This window comes from Mustela nivalis, assembly GCF_964662115.1.
Source record: "Mustela nivalis genome assembly, chromosome: 5".
In the NCBI taxonomy this organism is placed as follows: domain Eukaryota; kingdom Metazoa; phylum Chordata; class Mammalia; order Carnivora; family Mustelidae; genus Mustela; species Mustela nivalis.
Window position 1 is genome coordinate 5,558,080 of NC_139024.1, and position 14,991 is coordinate 5,573,070.

Genomic DNA, 14,991 nt, shown 5'->3' on the forward strand with positions numbered 1-14,991 from the left:
ACATCCTTTCGTTCATTTAATCCTTCTAACCTTGTAACCTTTACAGATGAGGAAATACAATTTCAGGAGGTAGTTATTTGACCAAACAATCTAGATCAGTCAAGTGTAATATGTACTTTGGAAGTGAATTTTGGTGTCTGTCACTTCAATTGTAAGTAAATAGCTATTCGTTACTACTTATTTCACATGTGTCTTCTTACCTAGCCTGTGAGCTCCTTCGGGGCTTGTATGTCTGTCCACTTAGGTGTCATAAACCTTGTTTACCAAAGTACCTTCTGTTTAGTAGAAAAAACTAAAATACTTACTAAGTAAATAAATGAATATATGGATGAGTTGCTCAGGTCACAGAGGTAACTGAAATAAGGTACTGAAATAAGGCTGGCATTTGAGTCTTTGTTCACTTTTTTGAGGTAGGGAGAGACCTTCGTGTTTGTTGTCTTTCTACTTAACCAGTTCTTTTTATTCTCTATTACACAACGACCAAAATGCTGATTTAGGGTTTGGAGCATACTTAACACTCCACTTATTGTTAATAAATATGAATACTTGATAGATGCTCAGGACCATAGAATATAAAACAATTATAAAGCATATTCCTTTTTTCCTTTTTTCCTACCAGAGATCTTGAAGTTCAGTTATGGCAGTAGAGCTCTGCAGTATGCCTTTCTGTATTAGAGACAATTGTGTTTTTGATCCTGCTTATCACCGATGGGTTCAAGATTACCTGAAGGAGGCTGAATTAATGTTTAGGCAGTAGGAATGCTGTAAATGTCCATAGTAGCATTAGGTTGGACAGACAGGACATTGCAAAGTAATAGCTACAAATAATAGAGCTGCTCTTCCTCTTTCACTCCTCAAGGACTGTAACCTAACAAACCACGTGCTGTTGTTCTATTACATTCTGGAAAATCCTTATTGTATAACATTCAGCTTATGGTCTTTGGCTTCCAAAGAAATGAGACAGGCCATACCTGTATGTGGATCAAGATAACCTTTACTTCCCTCTGACTATAGTTTATTCATTGATCTTTTTATTTTGAATATGTATTTTTACTTCAGTTACATGTTTAATGTTTTTAATCACAGAGGAGAGGTGGAATATTCTGTTTTGATACTGCCTAGTTGATATTATTCTTTATAGGTCTTAAATTGAATTTTTTAGATGTTTAATGATTTTCCCTAACATAGAAAAGTACACATGTACAAGGCACAAAAAAAACACCATATGGCTTAGGAGTTTAGTGATCATTTAACCAATATATTTTATTTACATGCTCCTTTAAGTTTATAATGCAGAAATTTAATTCCAGATTTTTTTAAATGCTTCCTGTACACAAAATATTTTTCCAGATGTGTTATGGAAATGATTTCTAATATATAAACATAGTAAACATAGTAGTGAGTAAAGCAAATGTATAATGATTAAAAAAATACTAATTTGAATTTAGTGATGCTTTTGAAGTAAATTTGTATTGTGTTCATTCGAGTAGCACATATGTATCTTGAGAAATGAGTAGGACACTTGTATGTGATTTGTTGTTCCATTGATAAAATATACATATATATAGAATGTCAAATACTCAACAAAAACTGATGGAAACCTTGGTAAAAGAAGTACAAATCCACATCTGTGCAGACTAGAACAGAGAAATGTACAGCTACTGGTTATATACCAAACTCTTATTTAGGCATTTTTAAATGTATTTGAATAATACAAAAACTGAGAAGGAACCATTTAGCTCTCTGGAGTCTTATTACTCTGTGTACTGATACAGAGGACTATCAGTAAGTATAGTATTAAGTAGTAGTATAGAACCATGAAATTCTATGGAAAAAAAGTGGGGGAGGTGAATTTTGAGGGGATTATGGGAAAAAATTACGGAAGCAGTATTTGAACTCATTCTTCAGTTTCATTAATTTTTAATAAATTCCTCTTACTGTTCCTTTGTTCTGTTTCGTATAGAGCTCATGGAAAAGACATGGTTTATTCCTTTTTCTGGGAAACTGTAGTCGTCTTTATATGCTGTTCCAATTCCAAACCCTGATTGGAAGACAGTTCAATGCCTTGAATAGCTGAGCGCTCTCTTGGTCGGCTACCCCAGAGATTATAGGTGGATCCTTATTGAGCTTCTTTCTCATAAAAATTTTATTTTAAGATAATTTCATGTTTTTACTTATTGTTTAATCTATTTTTATTGATTAAGTTAATTAAAAATTAGGCTATGTTAAGGTGGTACTCTTGATCCCCAAAGTGCCTTCTGATTTTATTTTTCTAAATTACAACCTGTAGTTACCTGTTTATTTGCTGTTGTTCAGTCCCTTCTCTGAAGTCGCTTCAGTCCATTCTCTTGTTCATTCTCTTGCAGTCCTGCGCGTGTCATTTCCTACAGTCCTTTATTCCTGTTAGATTGTAGATAGCTGTCCTTTTGAACCACAGTAACATCAGTTACATAGGTCGGATGAGATGCTTGGTGTTCTTCTGTACAAACAGCACACTGAGAGCTCATTCTAGTCCTGTGATGTCAAGTACTAGACTTACCTCTGTTATACAGGGAGGACACCAAGGTTCCGGTATTTTGCCTGAACAGCTAGAAAGTAGAGTGTCATAAATTCCTTAGAATATCAGCAAATGAATATTCAAAAATCATATTTAAAAATCATATTCTAAAATAATTGTGTTTTAATTGTGTTTTTTTTAAATGTCTGTAAAATTTATTGTCTAAATCAATTCCCTTGGGAAAAAGTACCTTTGTAACAGTGAACCATATTTTTTGTCACTCTCTTAACTCTCTCCTTAAAGCTATCATACTTGGACTTGGGAATGATCTTTGCTCAAGCCAGTAAGTTAATCTGTAGGTGGCCTTGTCCGAATAATCATCTCATTTCTTTTTATTGTTTTCAGTGAAATAACTAATATTTTTGTTATTTTGGTTTTAAAATATTATATTTGCCCTTTCTTACTTAGTAGCATACTGTTGTGTGGAAGGCAGATTGTATGATCAGCAGTCACTTTAGCTGAGTAGCACCGAGTAAGTCATTTTTTCAGTGAGAAACAAGTGATTTATAATAATACCTACTTCTAAGACTTTAAAAGAATTAACTTTGTAGGATATAAAATGCTGAGTATGAGGCCCCTATATGTTTACTTTTGTTAATAATATCAGCTATGGCTTTGTCTTTGTATTTCGTGCTGTGTTCTAGTAAAAGTTGAACAGTTATGGGGAATTAACTGTGATCAATGCCTTACAAGGAGTATGGAGGTGAGTTTGATTTTAGACTTCTTGGAGCCTTTTAGATAGTAATTAAAATCAGACTTACCATGTCAGATGAGAAAATGATAGCAGGAAACATCCTTTCTGAGAGGACGTGGGGAAGATTTCCTTAAGAGATGATTTTTGAAATTGGGATTTTGATGATTTGAGGGGAAAAAAAAGTAGAAATGTTAAGTCTTTTTCTTTTTTCTTCGTGTACTATCAGCAAATAAATATTTCAATTTAATATTTTAAAACATTTTTTAAAACAAATGACTATTTTTCTATACCTTAATAATTCTTTCTTACATGTACTAGATAGTGAAGAGAATTAAAACGCAGTATACAAAATTTCACATAGGAATAGCAAAAGGATTCTAATGCTTTGAGGAAGTATTTCATGCTTCCATGGGCAGTAATTCCTTTTATAAGGGTGATTGTTAGTAATAGAAACTGAGTCCCAAGTTTCCAAAAGAACTTCCTGATTGTTCTTTATTTCTTTCCTCTCTGTTTTTGTTAATCATTACCCAGCCATTGATCTTTAAACTTGCTGGGAAATGAAATTAGGAAATCACTTGATCATTTTTCTGTGAAATTGTTCTTGTAGGAAATTCTTTTTTTTTTTTTTTTATGGGACAAAATTTTTTTTTTATGGGAAATTCTTTACACTTTTTTGATTCAGTCTTTTCAGCCTTCACTGTGGCATCGTTAGGGTCATATTCAGCTTCCCATATGGTCACATCCAGAGTTATTTCGGCATACTAGCAGCTCAGATCTAGAGATATCTTGTTAGTTTTTGGTTGTCATTGGAAGAAACCAATGTATTTTGGCCATAGTGTGGCCATAATTGGCGATATATAAGTTTATTTTGGACACAGGGTCATTATACACTTAGATTAGTAGAAATACACTTAAATTAGTAGAAATACTGGATTAAAACTGGAAAGGGGATGTACCTGACAGTTTTGTATTGTTTATAGGCAATAGATGTTTCTTGTGAAGAAGTATTGAGAATAGTTCTTTTGTTTTTAACTTAGAAAATATTTGATGTAAAACAGTAAAAGTTCTTCAAATTTAGTAAATTGTTTCATTGTGCTTAATTAATTTATTTGAGAGAGAGAGAGCGTGAGTGGGGGAGGCAGAGGAAGAGGGGGAGAATCTCAAGCTGACTCTACACCGAGCGCGGAACCTGATGTGGGGGGCTTGATCTCATAACCCTGAGATCACTGCCTGGGCTAAAATGAATTGGACACTCAACTGACTCTGCCACCTAGACACCCCTCATTTTGCTTAATAAGCATTTGTTGAATGCCTGCTTCCTAGTAAATTTCCTGGAGGTACCTTCAACAAACTGAATATAAACATATTCTAATCTTCATACATTACTAGAAAATAATTTGCTTTGAAAATACCATTGTTGGGATGCCTGAGTGTCTCAATTGGTTAAGTATCCCACTCTTTATTTTGGCTCAGGTCATGATCTTGGTGTTATGGGATAGAGCCCCTGTTGGGCTCCTCACTTAGGTGGGAGTTTGCTTCTCTCTCTCTCTCTCTCTCTCTCTCTCTCAAATAAATAAATAAATAAAGCTTTAAAAAAAATATGATTGTTGCTGGGCTCAAGTTCAAGCTAAGAAAATTTTTGAGGAACTTTATAATTAGAGTGAGCAGTTAGATTATGTGAAATCCACTTTATGTCCAGTTTCTCAATGAATATTTCTTAAACTAATTTAAGATTGTGTATACAGTTGGAGGTAGTTATATGTTTAAGCTTTGTCTCTCAAATGTGCATATTCATCATTGTGTCATTGGAACCTTGGTTTGCTTAAATATGTAACACTTTTGAATTTCTTTCTTGGAAGTTTTGACATAGGAACTTTCACATTAAGAGCACAGTAGGGGCAGAAGTCTTGTACTCATTTGCCTGACTACGAATGTGTAATTAGGAGAGATTATCAGCAGGGGTTGGTACAGTCAGTGTGGTCTGATGTTTCATGTTACAGGATTACTTTGTTGTTCAGATAGATGCTGTAATTAGAACATAATTTTAAGCTTCACAGAGCACTGACTCATCAGGTGTTTTTTGGTTTTAATCTGAAACTAATCAGATACAAAAGTGGTTTCTCAAATTTTGAGAAATTTTTTGACTTAATATGTTTATGTCATGGTATATGGTAGCTTCAAAAATGAAATGATTGATGTACAATTGAGAAGTAATGGTTAGAACTTGTTTCAGGACAATGGTTTGAATTAACCCTAACTTATTTATAATATTGGATATATTCATTGGGTATTGAGACCAAATTTTAGTTCTAAGAATCTCACCCATTGAAAATTTAATAACTTAAGGAATTCTATGTGTTAAGTGACCACAAGTTTATCATTTCTCTATATTTTTGTTACTGAAATTTGATAAACAGTTGTCTCATCTCGGACAAAATGCGTATTTGTAGATGTAAGAGATCTGTTTCACTGGGTGCTTCTCTGCCATTTGTTGATACTGCTCTTCTTGCAACTTACTCAGGAATTCATTTATGGAGAAGAGTGCTTGACTTGGAATTAGGAGTTAGGACCAACACCAAAAAACCCCCAAAACTACATTTGACAAATAATTTGTCTGTTTCCTTATCTGTATCCAAAGTGGCTAATACCTCTGAATGTCACACAGAGTTTTAAAGGTAAAATAGAAAAAGTTCTCAAGATTTAGATCTCATTGTTCTGTTTCTTTTTCACTATTGATGCTATTTTAGGACAGTTTGTTTTATTTGGGCTCACATGTAGTTGATGACGTATGCTAGGAATTAGTATTGCTACTGCAGGCTCAGAAGTCAATTCTGCCAGATAGAACTGACAGAACTTATTGTCTGTGAGACCTGGGCAAGCCAGGTCTGTCTCAACCTCCTTATTAACATATTAGTAAGAATAATAGTACTGCAGTCCTGTGGCTGTTGGGAGGATTGGATGAGGTGGTGTGTTTATATTACTGAGCATAGCACTTGGCAAGCAGTAAGTGTTTAATAAAAGCTTAGTTACATGTGTCGTCATCATCACCATCATTATTTTCATTTCTGAGTTTCTTCTTCATCACCTGATTGACTAAAAGTTATTTGAAATTTGTTATGTTTTTATAGTATATTTATCAGGAATGTAGATCATGATAAAGTATCATTGGCAGTTATATCTATTCTATAATTAAGGAATGAATGGTATTATAAAGTTGCTTTATATGCTACTGAACTTTAGTTTATTATATAAAGCTATATTGCTATTTCCTTGAATGTTGTCTTATCATTTCAGCCTCTCTTAAATCAGTGATTTTAAGCTTTGAACATACAAGTTTTCTTTGCTCTTAACTTTGTTAAGATATAACTTTACTCTTGCAGGTTTTTTTTTTTTTTTAACATTTTATGTATTTATTTTAGAGTGAGAGAGCATAAGTGGTGGGGAGGAGCAGAGGAGAGGGAGAGAAATGTTTTAGCAGATTCCACCACTGAGCTTGGAGCCTGGCCCAGGGCTTGATCTCAGGACCCTGAGATCATGACCTGAGCCAAAACCAAGAGTTGGGAGGCTTAATTGGCCGAGCCACTCTGGTGCCTCTAAGTCTTGCAGTTTTCAAAAGACCTTGACCTTTCTGTTACTGCATTTTTCTGATAGAATGAAGCAAGGTAGTACTGATGTGATAGAGTAAAGGAAAAGCACTGTCTTTGAATATGAAAATCAGACCTCAGGAGCAAAACTGCAGAGAGTCTGGGAAAGTTGACTAGAAGAGACCAAATGTAACAGGCAACTTAAATATGAGGTCAGAAAGAAGCAGGCCCAGAAACCAAGATATATAATGAAAGGAGATTATATAGAGGCTTATATAGACAGAGACACAGAAATCACACAGCAAGGCACTGTGGGGAAAGCTTCAGTGTGTTGATGTGTGTGTGGTTTTTTTTTTTTTTTAATGATTTTATTTATTTATTTGACAGACACAGATCACAGGTAGGTAGAGAGGCAGGCAGAGAGAGAGTAGGAAGCAGGCTCCCTGCTGAGCAGAGAGCCCTATGTGGGACTTGATCCCAGGACCCTGGGATCATGACCTGAGCAGAAGGCAGTGGCTTTTAACCCACTGAGCCACCCAGGCGCCCTGCAGTGTGTTGACGTGTTTTTGACACTCCTTAATAATTAAAGCTCAGTTGTTCAGTAAATACTTGTTAAGGGCCAGATAAGGATAATTTATGTCAGTTGTATACATATTATCAAGACTATAAAAGTCAATGAGACATGGTTCTGGTATTCAACTAAGATGGAACTTTCTAATAAGCTAGAACAGGTAATTATTAATTGCAGTATGATGCTTAGAACAAAAGATAAATAAAAGCAAATACTAAAGAAGGCGTTCTGGATATACGTGATGACTTGCATGAAGTTATAGGTACCAGACTCCATGTCTGTGAATAGGCCGATTTATTTACAGCATGGAATGAATATAAGCACGAAACTGCACCTGAAATTTGTGTGGAGTGAATAGGAATATGTATAGCAGCTTCTCTCTTTCGAGGCATAAATAACCTTTTGACTGCATTTCGAAGATTTTCCTACAACACCAGTTAGTCTTTGTCCTGAAGTTTAAAATCTGCATTTACTAGGATCAACAATAACTGAGACCCCCTTGTAGACAAGTTTGGAGAAGAGAGAGAATGAGCTCCAGCTGAGACATGTTGAGTGCTTTAGAGACTGTGACATCCACATGTCAAGTTGGCAGTTGAATCCGAAGCAGGGATGACTGCGCTGGAATGCAAATTTGGGACTATGTCAACTGGAAAAAAATCCTTGTTCTTCTATATTGCTTAAATTTGGTGGCACTTTAAATGATGAGACATTGCTCTGGGTGATTATAAAACAGACATTTAATCATGAGTAATAAGGAGCTATTTTTTTCTACATTGTGTCTCTGCTGTTGACTCTTGAAATATTTGAGGGGCAGCTGGGTGTCCTAGTCGGTTAAGCATCTGTCTTTGGCTCAGGTCATGATCTCAGGGTCCTGGGCTCCCTGCTCATTGGGGAGTCTGCTTCTCTCCTTCTAACCCCCCTCCTAGCTTGTGCTTATTGTTTGTCAGTCTCTCTCTCTCTCTCAAATAAATAAGTAAAACCTTAAATATGTATAGTATTTGAAATGTAACTGTAGAAAGAAATCAATGCCTTGACCCAAGTTTCTAAGAGATACATCATTTTTGTATCTATTTTGCCATCCCTCCTCTCTGCTTCATTTCAACCTTTTATTTGTCTCAAATTATTTATAGAAGTGAGAAGTTTAGGGAGTAGATTCTTTTTTTCTTTCTTTCTTTTTTTTTTTTTTTTAAGATTTTATTTATTTGACAGAGATCACAAGTAGGCAGAGAGAGAGGAGAGGGAGGAAGAAGCAGGCTCCCTGCCTAGCAGAGAGCCTGATGCAGGACTCTATCCCAGGACCCTGAGATCATGACCTGAGCTGAAGGCAGAGGCTTTAACCCACTCAGCCACCCAGGCAGCCCTAGGGAGTAGATTCTTAATGTAGGTATTGGATACAGAAGTGTGTAGTCTCATTGTGCTATAATTTATTATTATTTTTTTTATGACTGAAAGAGAACATTTATGGATAGGTTTTATTGACTTCTATGGTATTTGCCAATTCCAGATTGCCTTTTTATGCATTACAGAAACAGAAAAAGAACACAGGGAGAAGTTGTTTGTATTGAATAATAATTAGGCTTAAAACTCACTTTTGAAGAAGTTTGCTTTAACTCTACTAGAGTTTAGAATGGACTACAATTGGATAAATGTGGCTTCTTGGTACAGTGATCTTTTAAAACCTTTTTTTTTTTTTTTTTTTAAGATTTTATTTATTTTGACAGACAGAAATCACAGGGAGGCAGAGAGGCAGAGAGAGAGGAAAGGAAGCAGGCTCCCTGCTGAGCAGAGAGCCTGATGCAGGGCTCGATCCCTGGACCCTGGGATCATGACCTGAGCCGAAGGCAGAGGCTTTAACCCACTGAGCCACCCAGGTGCCCCTAAAACCTTTTTTTAAAAATCAAGTTTGATAATGTTCATTTTTTGAAGTCTGAGGATGAAAACATGGGTCGTCCCCCTTGCCCACTGGAGATTCTTTGGTATTTATTTCTTCTTGCTATCTTTTGTACTTATGTTGCTGATAGTTGATTTTTTTTTTAGTTTTCATATCCTTTTTCCATTGTGGTGAGAAACCGTGGGCCCTTTTCATTTGGAAGCTCTTATCCTTCCGTTTCATTTTAAAAGTATGTATTGTGTTGATGATTTTTCTAATTCCATTTTCTTTTTCTTGGTAAGACATTGGTCTTTTAGATTCTGTACCTCTTGAACTAGTCCTCTAATTTTTATACTGATCTTCACCATTTTCCACCTGTGTCTTTGCTGTTACTTAGAGGGAGAGTTTCTAAGTTTTTATCTTCCAGTCTCTCGAGTTTTTCATTTCTACTATCATATTTTTAGTTTCTCAAGTTCCTTTTTACGTTTTGAATTTTCTTAACAGCATCTTTTATCTGTTTCAAGGATTCAGTGTCTTATTTTAGCTCTGCAAAGTTTTAAATTTTTCTTCTCTCTGGTCAGCATTTGCTTTCTTGGGGTTATTTTTTGTTTGTTTGTTGGGCTGGTCAGACTCCCAGAGAAAGGTCTTCCAGTATCCCTCCCCTCATCTGTGGGCTGACTGCCTTCACTCTAGATGCAGAGTGGGGGAGAAGCCTCAGTCTTCAGTATATAAGTGACCGCATGAACTAACCCTCAAAATCCTGATCTGGGGGTGCTGGGTGGCTCAGTCCATTAAGTGTCTGCCTTCAGCTCAGGTCAGGATCCCAGGGTCCTGGGATTGAGCCCTGCATCAGGCTCCCTGCTCAGTAGGGAGTCTGCTTTCCTGTACACTCTGTCTCCTATCCCCTGCTCATGCTCATGCTCTGTCTCTCTCTCTCTTTCAAATAAATAAGTTAAAATCTTTTTTTAAAAAGTCTATAAAGTGAAACTCTATAGGAATATATTTCTTGTCTTTTGCTGGGAATTATGGAATGCCAGCTCTCTGGGGAGAGGAGATGTGGAGATTATCAGCTGCTCCTTAGTGCAAGTCTTCTTCTGGTCTTAGACCCACCTTTACCCCTACTACTGTTGCTGCCATTGCCTCAAGTTTTTTCCCTGGGGGATAGGAAGGGGTGGCATGGGGTTGGGGTTGGTTCCTTTTCACTTGGGATTAGCTAAATCCCTGATTCCTTAGCCCATACGCTTTGTGGTTTCTAAATTGTATTCTTTCCCATTTTCTTCTTCCTTATGAGTTTTGTACATTTTAAACTCTATAGTATTCTAGAATTTTAGGAGGGAGTAAAAGTACATGATTACAATAATTTCATCATCTTTATCTTTGTCTACAAGTTTTTGTTCTTCTAAGTGTTTTAAAACTAAGCAAAACCCTTCATTTTGAAGCCAACATTAGGATAGGTATAACTTCTCTTTTATTTTCAGTTTTTAACTGGCACTTCAGTTACTGAATTAAGAGTATACATTTACCAAGATGTTTTCAAACTTAAAAATTTATTCAATACAATACAAATTATTGTAAAGCACAATGTCAGATTATACTTTAACTTTATTCCCTGTTCCTGTAATGCAAATAATACCTCTTCCTTTTCAAATCCTTTGACTTTTTGTCTTTCCATGTATAAAGGTTTCTCTGGTCAGTCATTTATGGTTTTAGTTTTTATTTTTACATCTTTCTAAATTTTTTGAATTACTAATGTTCCTCAGTTATCATTGTATTAATATCTATATTAGTATCTGTACTCGTGTCTCACATGTGCGTGTGCGCACACATGCGTGCACACATACACTAGCTTTTAGTGTCTTTGTCTACTAATTACAACAATTCTAGGTTAGTTTGATGATTGGTTTTTCTTCTTACTTATGTTACATTTTCCTGCTCCTTTGCATGCCTGTCAGTATCTGATTAGATGCCAAATAGTGTTACTTTTACCTTTTTGGGTGGATGTTTACTATTCTTTTAAGTGTTCTTGGCCTTTGTTCTGGGACAGTTAGAAACACTTTTCATCCTTTTAGGCCTTGCTTTTAAGATTTATTTAGGCGGTACCAGAACATGGTCAGACCAGGTTTAATTACTTCGCATTACTGAGGCAAGACCTTCTGTTCATTTTACCCAATGTCTGTGAATCGTGAAGTCTTCCAGTCTGGCTGTCTGTGAGGACCCAGCGCTTCAGCCTTGAATCCTGTGGCTGATACCAGCCTCTGGTATCTTCTCTCCCACACGTGCACTGACTAGTGTTCAAGAGTGTTTGAGTGGACCTTGTGCAGATCTCTAGAATTCACTCAGTAGAGTTCCTTCTAGGCCTCTTCTCTGAACTCTAGTGAGTTGGTCTTCCTGGATCTTTAGGTTAGTCAGGCTAACCCTGAAAGGCAGCTGGCACTGTTCCCTGGGCTGCAGCCTTGGAGACTCCCACCCTAGAGAGCTGAGGTAATCCTGGGGTCGACTTCATTGATTTGCCATCTCTCAGCCTCACTGTCTTCATTACCTGATATTCACAGGCTTGAGACCTGGCATTTCTTACGTTTTGCTTTTTTTGTTGTTGGTTTTTGTTGTTGTTATTTCAGGCAGGAGAGAGAGTCTTGTTCTTGTTATTTTTATCTTGGCTGGAAGCAGAAGTCCCTTATTCATGAATATAGGCATACTTTTTTAGGTTCATCAAAAAATATAAGTCATTTTATTAGGTCTGTCTACCAAAATAAAAAAATACAAATTCTGGTGGAAAAGAAAATTAACATTTTAATAAAAATTAAAATCCGTATTTAAAAATTGATTTTCTTGCCACAGTAGAGGTATGTGTATATACATTTTACGTTCTTTGGCATACAGAGAGCCCTAAGGTTGTCAAATTTTAACTTATTGATGCCCTAGTTTCTTATTTTTTCATGGTGTCTGTCCCCTAAGCAAAAGGAAACACTTAATAGGATTTTTATTAAATAGTTACTTCCAAACAACCTCATTAGTACTTATATCAAAAAATAAATATAGTGAAAAATAAATTTTATTGATAATTTAATTTTTATTCACATCATTTATTAATGGGATCTCTATTTTTCTTGGGCACCATTCAGATTAGCAAACATTAGGATAATATTAACAGAGAAAAACAGGGGAAACATAATACTTGACCATAAACTATATCTCCATCCTTAGTGGCTAAGGTCCATATATTTTCCCTAGCATGAGTCTGCAAACATGTAAGCTTTATGCCAGTTTTTATCTCCTTTGATTGGAATCTCACATTTTATTTTTTTTAATTTATTTTATTTAAATCCAATTAATTAACATACAGTATAGTATTAGTTTCAGAGGTAGTGTTCAGGGATTCATCAGTTGCATATAATACCCAGTGCTCATTATATCCGCATGCCCTCCTTAATGTCCATCACCCAGTTACTCCATCCCAGAATCTCACAATTTAGTAAATAGTGACATTGAAGAGGAAAGTACAACCAGACTTACTATCTGTTACTTATATATGGTATCTTGCACTAAGCCAGGTACTTTCAAACATACTTTTTTTTTACTTATTTATAAATTTATATTCTTATTTTTTATTTTTAAAAATTAATTACAAATTATATATTACTTATGTGTATATAATATATATAATTTATGTGTTTATGTATTATATCTAAAATGAAAAACAAGAAGTAATTCTGAAATTCTGAAAGGAAAATGTAGCCAACCCTACTTCAAAACCTCCCTGTAGCTTGACTGTGTTTCCAAACTGGGGTATCCCTCACTAAGTGATATGAAGACATCAAGGAAATGAAACATTGATGTTTCTATTACACTAGCATTTTTGAGTTGATAAAAATAAGTGACCTTATAGTTCACTGTTTTTAATGCAAGGTCTGTTGAAAACATATATTTCTTGTAGTGATTATAATGAAATGTTTCCACAGTTAAGCAGAATTTCTCTTACACAGTAATGTCTATGTGCAAAATACTTGTCCTAATCTTGGATTCAGCCAATGTTATTAAAAGTAGTTGTACAGAAATGGAGAGCTCACTGAATTTGAGAGTGAAAATGTTGGTTCAGCTCCTAAATTGACATGTTCTTAGCTATGTGACCTTGACAGCTGACATAAGTTAGTGTTCATGACCTGTTTACCCCATAAATAAAATATGGAAGAAATAATATGCTTTTCATGATCACCCAAGGATGACTCCTTAAGTTTCTTAGTACATATGAACACTGCAGGGGATCTGATAGTCTTGTTTATTACTATTGTATCTTTAGTTTAGCATCAAGTTCCATGCTTGGCACATGTAGGTGTTCAATAAATATTTGTTGAATTCACAGTCATTTGACCCCACAGTCTCACACCCAGCCTTTTTATGAGGAAAATAATTAAAAAGGTTTATAATGTCATCATAGCAGAATGATCAAACATAGCCTAAATAATAGGCAACAGGTTAGTATTCTGAAAGATAAACTCTCTTGGAGAAGAAAAATCAGTAATGTGTTTTGTAAATTTTTTAGGAGGAGCAGAACAGAGGCAAGCCTAATTGGGAGCATCTCAATGAAGATTTACATGTACTGATCACTGTGGAAGATGCTCAAAACAGAGCAGAAATCAAACTGAAGAGAGCCGTTGAGGAAGTGAAGAAATTACTGGTACCTGCAGTAAGTAATAATTTCCAAATCTTGGGGCCCAACCCCTTTTTCCATATAATTTTTTAAAATTACTGTAATGTTTATATTAATAAAGAAAAGGTTATTTATTTTTTAGAAATTTCATTTAACCACAAAACATAAAAATAATTTTAAACTCATTTACTACACTGTAGTGGGCAAACAAAGACATTGCTCAAATCCTAAAATGGGAAAGCCTGTTTACTTTGGGGGAAGGAAATGTTGAGAGGGAACAAACTCAGTTAGCGTCCTACTTCTCAGAGGTAGTCTTTTTATTGCAGCACTCTGGTATAGGGTAAGAAAGGTCCATGATCAAGGTGATGAAAGCTTTTATTATTTATTTATTTATTTATTTATTTATTTATTTTTTGAGGGGGAAGCAATTTCTCACTCTAAGCAGGTAATGAGTATACGGAAAAGTCTGAACAACTAGTATTTACGTTGGAGGGCCTGTGTTAGTAGGAGCACATTGTTTGAGTTGCCTGTGGGTTCCAAGTACCTGCCTGGCATCATTGTCTCTCCAATAGAAAGATTCATGATCCATAGTGAAATTTTCCCATGTTACGATAAAATTTATGATAAAATTTTCTTTTAGAGAAATAAGAGCTAACTTTTGCTGAAGCATCAGATACCATTCTGAGCACTTTTCACACGTCAACTCATTTAATGTTTTTTCTAAGATACTGAAAGTATTAAAGTTCATATTTAGGGATCTTAGATTAAACACCGAAAGTAATTTTGGGGGGTGACTTCTCATAAAGAAGTGGCCCAAACACCTTTGTGTCATCCTCTCCCTTACATCCTCTGTTTCCCTCCCCCCACCCCCCTCCTTTTGATCTTTTCCTCATTATTACATAACCCTTTAGTAACTCCTCATTTAGACATGATGATTGCACTCACTTCCAGGGTATTATCTTTTTCAATGGAAAATGAAAAATAAGTTACTATTTTCAAAGGCATTTAAAATGTGTGTGTGTGTGTGTGTGTGTGTATTTTGGTAAAAATGATACGAGTGTGGACCC

The 14,991-nt window shown here is 35.4% G+C and overlaps 1 protein-coding gene across 7 annotated transcripts in view; it reads left to right on the forward strand.

Annotated features, from left to right (window-relative positions):
- Window positions 1–14,991, forward strand: part of QKI (QKI, KH domain containing RNA binding) — a 155,381-nt gene that overhangs the window by 95,968 nt on the left and 44,422 nt on the right. For all 7 annotated transcript variants that reach the window (XR_014311800.1, XM_082730753.1, XM_082730756.1 and 4 more), the window contains exon 4: window positions 13,817–13,960. Coding sequence is in view for 6 of the 7 variants with exons in the window: in XM_082730753.1 (XP_082586879.1) it covers window positions 13,817–13,960 (144 nt within the window). In the remaining variant the exon portion in view is untranslated. The remainder of the gene's footprint in view (window positions 1–13,816; window positions 13,961–14,991) is intronic.